The 10,024-nt window shown below is 34.8% G+C and overlaps 1 protein-coding gene across 2 annotated transcripts; it reads left to right on the top strand.

Moving 5' to 3' along the window:
• Positions 1-277: 277 nt before the first annotated feature.
• Positions 278-8,235, top strand: LOC120071047 (putative magnesium transporter NIPA6). 2 transcript variants are annotated; one of them, XM_039023046.2, is made up of 9 exons: positions 278-740; positions 847-903; positions 1,190-1,280; positions 1,608-1,768; positions 1,860-1,987; positions 3,073-3,210; positions 5,808-5,900; positions 7,388-7,508; positions 7,620-8,235. In XM_039023046.2, the coding sequence occupies exons 1-9, from the start codon at positions 611-613 to the stop codon at positions 7,745-7,747; spliced, it is 1,047 nt and encodes a 348-aa protein (XP_038878974.1). In that variant the 5' UTR covers positions 278-610; the 3' UTR covers positions 7,748-8,235. The 2 variants fall into 2 exon arrangements, with proteins under 2 accessions (XP_038878974.1, XP_038878977.1); XM_039023049.2 differs by having other exon boundaries at positions 281-730.
• The last annotated feature ends 1,789 nt before the right edge of the window (positions 8,236-10,024 follow it).

The raw sequence follows: 10,024 nt of genomic DNA, 5'->3' as shown, positions 1-10,024 counted from the left end.
ATTTAGAGTTGAGATAGGAAAAAAAATCTTAATTTTCCATCTTCCATGTGGCTGGTCGCTGTCGACAGTTCGATAAATAGAGACAAAAGAAGTATACTAAAGTGGATGGTATCGGCCTTTCTCATCTCAAAAACCCATCAAAGATTTTTGACATTCAAGATCAAGATAAGGAGATCGTGTAATTAATCGTATGGTTTACATTCGAAAATGCTGATTTGATTATATTATATTATGACATCTGAGGTTTTCGAAATACGCAAGCCACTCACCGAATAATTTCTAACAATTTTTTCATTTATTATTTCTTGTCCGTCGACCGTCAATCGCGTGGCACGGATGTGGATCCTATTGGCCCATTTCTATCCTCACGCGACAAAACGCAATTATCCGTCTGTACTGATGATTGATGAACATCGTCAACGTGGCGACTCTGTTTCGCAGCAAAAAAAAACAAAAAAAACAAAAAAAAACAAAAAATACAAAAAGGAAAAGTGGTGTATTATATTGGAGGAAGAAGAAGATGATGATCTGGGTTGTAGATACGATTGTGATTGGTAAATAATTCGATGATGAAAAGGGGAAGAAGAAGAATAAGGATTGAATTATCGAGATGGGTTTTAGCGAAGACAATCTGAATGGGGTTATTTTGGCTTTGCTCTCAAGTGGGTTCATAGGGGCAAGCTTTATTATCAAGAAGAAGGGGCTTAGAAGAGCGGCAGCAGCATCTGGGGTCAGAGCTGGTGAAAATTTTTCTTCTGAATGGACTTGATTTGGGTTTTTTGTTTCTTGATATTTTTGGGGTTTGTTTGGAATCAGATGGCCTTGTTGGTGCTCTTATTGTTGTAGGTGTTGGTGGATATACTTACCTCCGTGAGCCTCTCTGGTGGATAGGCATGATTATAAGTGAGATATTCTTTCTTCTTCTCAAGGGGCTTTGATTTTTTTGCATTTAGATGGTTGATATCATGATAAATTTTCACAGGTTTTCTTATCTTGGGTATGTGCAAGTTTTGTGCACCATGTATATGAATGAATTTAAATTCGACTGATTGGTGATTCAAACTTCAAGTGATTTCCTGGACATGATTCATTTTCCCTTTCTTTTCCTTGCATTTGAAACTTCTGCTTTATGATTTCATATTTGATTATATTCATGCAAACCTCAATATTCTTATTGTTTGTAATCCAGTGATTGTTGGTGAGGCTGCCAACTTCACTGCATATGCATTTGCCCCTGCAGTTGTCGTGACGCCTCTTGGTGCATTAAGCATAATTGTCAGGTATTTCTCTACTTCTCGTCCACTATGCTTGTTCTTTCTCAATAGAGTGTTTAGAGGTGTGGATAGGGACCCTAATGAGGTTCCATGTTTCTCTTTGAGGTTTAGTTTCGATAACCTTTTGAAATTATTCTCTAGGTAACATCTTACTTAGTTGGAAATCCTTTCTCTAGTGGAGTGTTTCCCCTGGGATTGGTTTTTTTTTTTTTGTATGCCCTTGTCTTCTTTCATTTTTTCTCAATGGAAGTAGTTGTTTCTAGGAGGAAAAAACTCATCTTCATGTTAGCTTTTAGAGTTTTTTCTTATATTCTTCAAATGGGATTTTTCTAGTGCTGTGTTGGCTCACTTTATCTTGAAGGAGAGGCTGCACAAGCTTGGGATTTTGGGCTGTGTTATGTGTATAGCAGGTTCAGTCATTATTGTTGTTCATGCACCAAGGGAGGTTCCCATCACTTCTGTACAGGAAATATGGAATATGGCAACACAGCCAGGTTAAATGTCTAGCTCGTGGCTCCTCCTATTTTGTTGTTTAACTTGTCATATATGAGCTTCATGGCTGACTGATACTATTTTGTTTTTCAGCCTTTTTGCTATATATGGGATCTGTGATTGTATTGGTTTTTATTCTTGTCATCCATTTTGACCCTCGGTGTGGGCATACCAATGTGTTGGTGTTCACTGGAATTTGCTCGCTGGTGGGCTCCCTCTCGGTATGTCTTGTCTTAGTATAGCATCGAGTTTATATGAATTCCAATACATTTCATTGTTCAAACTAAAGCATTTAAACTTATGAGATCTTGGCATGAATGGCAACTGATCTTGCCAACAACTTGTTGCACCTTCAAGTGAATTGGCTAAAGGAAACTCTAGTTACAACCTCGTCCTCGTAATATATCTACTTATCCTCCCTCTCCCTCCATATTTCTTTGTTATACGTCAGGATAACCCTTCTTTGAAACACTTTGGTAGTGCTCCGAGATTCTGAAAATAATCTGGATGTGAAATGTCTAGTTAGGAACCTATCTCTCCGTGGCAAAGGGGGATGAACATTATAAATTCTTCTTACAAAGGAAAGCATAATTCATATATGGGTTTGTCAACCCCCCTCTTATGAAACCCATTTGGATCTGGTAATTCACTGAAGGGAAGAACCTTCACTAGTCCATTTGGCTTTCGAGTGTATGTTTAAATGCATCAGAAAATGTGCATAGACAAGAGCTAAGACTTTACTTTCATGCACTCACAAGATCCATCTTATTGCCCTGATATCTCTTCCTTCATAATTGATAATTGTTACTTTGAACTTGAGAGTTCTTTGTTTTAGTTGAAGGATCCAATATTTGCTTCTAGCATGTTGCAGATTGTGATATTTCTGTCCTATTTAGGACTTCCTCTGTTGCAAAACATACATATATGCTCAGTACAAGCACTTCTCAACTTTTTCTACTTGTAGTTGGTATCTTTATTATCTTAGCACAATGGTCTTTCTTTAGTGTAGGTGAAGAATCAAACCTCTAACTTTAAAGGAAGAAGTAGATACATTAACCACAGAGCTATTTGCTTATTGGCATCTAAACTCGATAGCCTTATTTGAGGTGTCTGATTAAAACTAGTTAGTTCATGAGCCAAGGATATTTAATAAGAAAACAGTTTCTTGGGCAAGCTTCCCTATCAACCTTTTTCCTAAATTAAGTTGAAATGATAGAAGGCTTGCTTTCTCATTCTGTCAATTGATTTTCTGTATGCTTGTAGTCTATCTCAAAGTAAGTGCTGATATCATCCTGAATATTTGCAGGTTATGAGTGTTAAAGCCCTTGGGACATCATTGAAATTGACCTTTGAGGGGAAGAACCAACTAATCTTCCCCGAGACGTGGTTTTTCATGTTGGTGGTTGTAATATGCGTTGTTATTCAAATGAATTACCTCAACAAGGTTGGCAATTGTACTACTCTTTTATTGTTCATAGACTGGCATGTGGTTGTTCAGCTTTAAAGGTCATGTTTGAGTTTTCTGTTTCACAAAATCAAGTAGTGACTAGTAGGTGAAATCCTCTTGTTTTATTTCTTTAGGCTGGTAACCATTTCGCTTTTTATTTTTGAAAATTAAGCCTATTTCTTCTCAATTTCTTACGTTGATTTGCATCTTTCTTAAATACAAAAGTTGAATTTTTAGCCAAATTTCAAATTCCAAAACAAGTTTCTAATAACTATTTTTTTTTCAAAATTTTGCTTGGTTTTTGAAAGCGTTGGTAAAAAGTAGATAACAAATCAAGAAATTTGGAGGTGGAAAGGAGTGTTTCTGAGCTTAATTTTAAAAACAAAAAAGCCAAATGATTACAAAACGGGACCTTATTTATTCCAAGTTTTCCCCCCCTAGTCTCTTGTTTCTTTTGCTCACTTTTCTTCAAACACTCCTGTCCAGGACAAATAAAATTTTCTTGGCTTGTGAAAGATTGAAACAATCAAATGTTCTTTTTAACATTATAGCTGGCTTTGTGGAAATGTTGAAGGAAAGGAAGAGATTTCATGAATTTAGTTACTTTCAATTCTTGTATCCTTTCAAAACGTGTTTGTGAATATTTTTCCCTAATGATCTTTGTAACATCATGATTGAGGGAATGGAACTTAAACAAAAATTCTCGATTCATGCATGCAAGGGTCCAACACCTTTGGTGCCTGCAATTTTACATCTCTATTAGGACATCAGTTCTTTCTGTGAATTCATTAGATAATTCTATTCTGTCGCTTCATCATTAACTTTAAAGTTATTTCACATACTTTAGTTCCAAGAGAAAAACTTGACTCGCTAGATCCCAACATTCTGAAATGAACTAGAAAGGGCAAAAATTCCACCTCCTGAAGTGGATTTGGACCCCCCCATGATCTTCCTAGAATCTATACCTTCTACCCATCACCACAACAAAAGAAGACATCTCCTTAAAAGATAGAGAAATTTTAAGGGGAAATATTGGAAATGACTTGTTAGATTATATAATATTATTTACATTTACCTATCAATCTAAGCTTTTAGGTCAATTGATGATTTAACATGGGAATGTTATTTTATTTGCTTCCCAATTAATATTGATTTCTACTTGTTGGGTCTTCTACATATTTCAAGCCCATAAGCAATTGGAGTGTTAGATGATATAATATTAAATTTATCTTTACCCATTAGATTAAGCTTTTGAGTCAATCAGTGATTAAATAAACTAACTTAAATCACAATAATCCATCAACCCTCTAAGATAAACAATCGCCCCACTTGCTCAAATTACCAGACATTTCACAGGTGCGGTAACAACGTCAACTCCAAATTTCCCAAGGGAAAACCAAATACTATATTGGCCACTGAGTCACACCAACCATACATCCGATACCATCAGCCACACTCTGGACCTTTGAGATGTTGCAGTTAATTGTAGCCAGTGGATTTGGCTGAATTAACCTTCAAAGATGTAAATAATTTTGAGGAGGTTTTTAGAGGTGACCATCCCAAAGAAAATAGGAGTGTCTCGGGGGAAAATTGTTGGTGGTTGATATGAATGCCATCTCTACCAACGTTATGAGCAGCAAAACTAGATTGATAAGAAGGCTACTAAAAAAAATCAGTTAGCGATTGAGAAAGAAAGGGAGACAAGGGAACCCTCTGATGAATGCCTCTGGAAGCGAGAATCTAGTTTAGACTAGACCCCTCTTGTTAAGAAGAGTAGCAAAACTAGTGGAGGAGACATATGGTCACATCCAAAGTCTGAATATGGAATTAGTTGATGTTTACATGAACTGGATCAAATGCTCATAACCGATTATTATTAGTATTTATAATCACACTGGAATTAATAGATGATATTTTTATTTTATTTTATGGGTATTTATTAAAGATATCAAAGGTAACCATTAAACCTCAATATCAACAAAATATAACCATTAAACCTCAATATCAACATCGACTCTCTGATTTACGAATATATTGACAGATATTTTAATCCTTGATAATAACCAACAAAAAGAGTCCAAATCCACTTCAGGAGGCCTTTCCACATATTTTTGCCCTTTGTACATTTCAGAATGTTGGGATCTAGCGAGTCTCTCTTTGCATATAAAATCCTCTATTTCCTAATCTGCAACTCATTAAGGAGGGCAGTAACCAATCATGGTTGATATCAAGATTTGAACTTCATTTGCTTATGTGCTGTCCTCTATTTCCTAATCTGCAACTCATTATGGAGGCCAGTAACCAATCATGGTTGAAATCAAGATATGAACTTCATTTGCTTATTTGCTGGAAATATGGTTGGTTGCAAGTGGTGCAAAAGAGAAATCATATCCTTGATGAGAATTGAAGTATATAGAATCCAGTGGTCTTATTTGCTTTACAGATTATTCACTGAGAACTCTTGCCGTTGATATAGTGCTCTCCAATTTCTCAATTCATTCATTGAGTTAAATACTGAAAGTTGGGTTGCAAGTAGTTTATGGAACATCAATGAATGCCTCTTATTCGTATTTTGTATTATTTCTGTTTTACAGGCACTTGACACATTCAACACTGCAATTGTCTCCCCGATATACTACGTGATGTTTACGACACTTACAATCCTTGCAAGTGTCATAATGTTCAAGGTATGGAAAATCTGTATATTGACACAAAAATTTAAGTCTTCATTTGGCGTTGGACATTTCACACTTCATTGGGCTGGAATCACCCTAGCTTAGGGCATTACAAAATCCTGTGTGTTTTGCTTGAACTCAAGAATAACTGAGGCATGCATTGAGATTGCACTAAAAATATATAGCTTTTTATTTAGTATTTTTAGGAAGTACGAATTATGTCTTAAGGCTCCATTTTGATAACCATTTGGTTTTTGATTTTTTATTTTTGAAAATTAAGCCTATAAATATCACTTGCATCGATTGGTTTATATGTTTTGTTGTCTAGATTTTAGGCATGTTTTCAGAATCAAAACCACATTTTGAAAACAAAAAAAAGTAGTTTTCAAAAACTTGTTTTTGTTTATGAAAATTGGCTAAAAATTCAAATGTTATAAGAAACTATTAGTAAGAAATCGTGAGAAAATACACCATTTTCAAAAACCAAAAACAAAAAACAAAAATCAAATTAGATACCAAACGTGGCCTAAGAATTCAGATTCTTCATTGGGACTCGGAGGATCTCTCTCATTATTTTGGTATCTTCCTGATGTAGTTTTAATGATTTTAACCGAAAAGAAGTCTGAATATAAGGGAACAACTATGGAACTATTGTGTACTCTTGATCTGCGTGAGAATATAATGAAAGAAATTTGGGAAAACACCCTTTTGTCCCTAAATTTTGAGTCTTATTTCTATTTGGTCCGTGGGTTTCAATTTGTTATACTTTTACTCTTCAGTTTTGAGTTTAATTTCCATTTTTTTCACTAGGTTTCAAAATGTTGCATTTACATTGAGTTTTGAGTTTTGTTTCCATTTGGTCCCTATCCCCTAGATTTCAAGATTTACACTTTTACCTTTGATTTTTTACTAAAACCCACTTTCGAAGTCTATAAATTAATTTAAAATGATTAAATTTATTATAATTAAATTAGTTCTCACTAATTTTTCATCATTATTAAAATTAATTAAAATTTTTCACATCATAATTATCTTAAATAGTTAAAGTTTGTGCCAAAGACCAAAAGTGAGCATTAGTAAAAACTCGGGGGTAAAAATGTAAAATATTTATGCCTAGGGATTTTTCTCCTTTTTTTTCTTTTTTTTTTTTTTTTAGTTCAACACCATGTAGGGTGAACACTTAGGGGCCAATTAAAAACTAAACTCGAAACCTATAGCAAAAATTTAACTTTTTAAAACCTAAAGTCCAAACGGAAATTAAGCTTAAAACCTAAGATTAAAGACTAATTTTTGACATCTCAGTACCAAATGGAAACTAGACTTAAAGCTTAAGGACCGTAAGGTACTTTCCCCAGAAAATTTTGAATTCGGATTCATGTGCTTGATGAGGAGGTGCGCTAGGATGGTAGTTTAGCTTCATTTCATTCTCTCTTTATCATGAGTTTTTCAAATCTAAATTTAATATGTTAAAAGTGCTTAGAAATACACTTCAACTTCAGGATTGGGATGGCCAAAGTGGAGGAACGATCATATCTGAAATATGTGGCTTTGTTGTTGTGCTTTCTGGTACCATCTTATTGCAAGTTACAAAAGATTTCGAAAGAAGCTCATCCTTCAGAGGTATGTTAAAGAATTTAATAAAATTTGCATCATAGAGGGGAAATATTTCACCTGCAAATGTTATGAAAATCTGTAGACTCAAAATCTTTGGTGTTTGGAATTCATATGCAGGCACTCATACCCCAGGTTCCCCTTCGTTATCTACTCGGCTCTGCACCGGGAATGGAGAACTAGCAAAGTATAGTGATGAAGAAGTGCCTCCTGAGGAAATCTGTTTGAGAATACAAGAATCATATTAGTTGTTCTCCCATCTGATACATATCTTCTCAGTCAAAGCACCATACCGGAGGAACTGTCACGTAGAAGCGATCATGTTTCAACCAAAAGTTGAGCTCAGAATTAAATGTTGCATTGCAGGTAAATGATCAGAAGCTAGTCAGCTGGTTGTCATATGGGCCTCGAAGTTTCATTGATACCGGTTTCATTGTTTAGTTCCAAACATTATAGAGATTTCCCATGGGAGGCTAGTTTCACTTAACAAAAGGGATCCTCACAGAAGACAGATTGGGTTTCAGAGGAAGCTTCAGTTTCCATTTCAGTGTCTGCATAGTGAAAAAGTGGATGACTTACATTGAACTGTTTCCTTATGTAGCTTGACATTGCATGCTTTGCTGTTCTCTTCAGGGAATAGGGGGGTTCTCCTGTTTTTCATTTGACACAAAAATTGAATTCATGTACATAGTAATTCTTTAAATGCAGTTATATGAAAAGATCCAAACTTTCATCAGTATTGCTTAAATGAAACTTGGACTTTCAAGGAAGAATAATAATAATAAAGCAGAAACGGATGGGCTGGCTTTAGTTTGACTCTGATTCAAATCTTTGTGTCTTCTAAGAATTCTAGTCAACAAAAACGTCGAAAACGAGCCTTTCAAGTCACTAGAAAACAATCGAAGGAAGGCTAGCTGAATTGTCTTTAAGACTTCTAGTCTACAAATGTCTATTATTGAATTCGCTTGATCACATCACTCGCTAGAGTCTAGACAGTCGAAGGTTTTTACTCGTCCACGTTATTTAAAGATAGTTATACATTCGTGAGATCTTGTGATAGGTGCTAACATAAAGACAATATCTCCAAACTTCATGCACTCCCTCTTGCTCCCATGTTATAGAGGTTGAGTTGTTTAATGTATGGAGTAATTACTTTATGGGCTCCTTTTCACCCTTAGGATCTGTTTGGGGCACTGAGTTAAGATAAAATGTCTAGAGTTTATATGTCTATGTTTGGGGTGCAGAATTATTTGGTCTAAGTTCATATGTCTGTGTTTGAGATGCAGAGTTGAGTCCATATGTTTGAGGTGCAGATTGAGTTCATATGTTTGGATATCTGATTCAATTTTTTGGATTCTAAATAATATGTTTTTATGATTATTATTTTTTGTTTTGAAATTTTTTTATTCACTAATTCTACCTATCTTTATTTGAATAAAATATGGATTACAATTTTTTTCTCTTAATTTTTAAAACTTTTCTTTCTTTGGTTCTTTTTTGGGCTATGAACAACAATTAATCCATTACATTTCTTGTAGAAATATGGTTAAATAAAATGAGAAACTAAAGTAAAATAATTTTTTTTTATTCTAGCTAATTTTTCTCCATGAATTTCATTATCATCTTATTTTTCTTATTTTTTTTCTTCCTATTGTTGCTCTATATTTTTACTAGGTTATGGATTTTTTGATTAAATTAACCCCATCATCGTAACAATCAATGGAATGTCACCACATTTCTTCAACAGTTTCACTTTCATTTCTTCTAAATTTGGAGGATCATCAGAGAAAAAATCTTTATTTTTCACTAATTCTTGTTGGAAAATGTTCCAAGAAAAAATTTTCATTTTATGGGTTTTTTTTTGTTATATGTTACATACTTTTCAACTATATACATACTTTTCGTTTAAATATTCTTAACAATGTTTGATATGTGAATTCAATATGTATAAATATTGCACTTAATGTAAACGAAATAATATTTTTTTACATAATCAACAACCCTACCACATACTTTAACAGTCATCAGTCTTATAATAGTCGGAAGTGGTTGTCAAAATTAATTATCGAAGATGATTTTTATTGGAGTTTGTAGTCGGAGGTGGTTGTCGGAGCCTGGTCGAAGTTTGTCATCGGAGGTGGTTTTCAAATCCTGAAGTTGGTCAGTGAAAGTAATCGTCGAAGTTGATCATCGAATATGATTTTTGCTGGAGCTTGCAGTCAGAAGTGACTGTCGGAGTCCGAAGTTAGTCGAATGAAGGTGGTATTAGAGTTGGTTGTTGGAGTTTGTCGTTGAAGGTGGTTGTCGAAGCCTCGAGTTGGTCGTTGGAGTTGCTCGCTCAAAAGTGATCATCGAAGGTGATTTTCATCGAAGTTTGTACTAAGATGTGGTTGTCGAAGCTTACGAAGGTGGTTAGAGTTGGTCATCAAAGTTTGTTGTCAGAGCCAATTGGTTGTTGGAGTTGGTAGCGCGAAGGTGGTCGCCGAAGTTGGGTCACCGAAGGTGGTTTTCGGAGGCCAAAATTG

Source organism: Benincasa hispida, chromosome 2, assembly GCF_027475165.1.
Source record: "Benincasa hispida cultivar pf3 chromosome 2, pf3_genome.v1.1, whole genome shotgun sequence".
Taxonomy (NCBI): Eukaryota; Viridiplantae; Streptophyta; class Magnoliopsida; order Cucurbitales; family Cucurbitaceae; genus Benincasa; species Benincasa hispida.
This window is presented reverse-complemented; position numbering and strand designations above follow the sequence as displayed.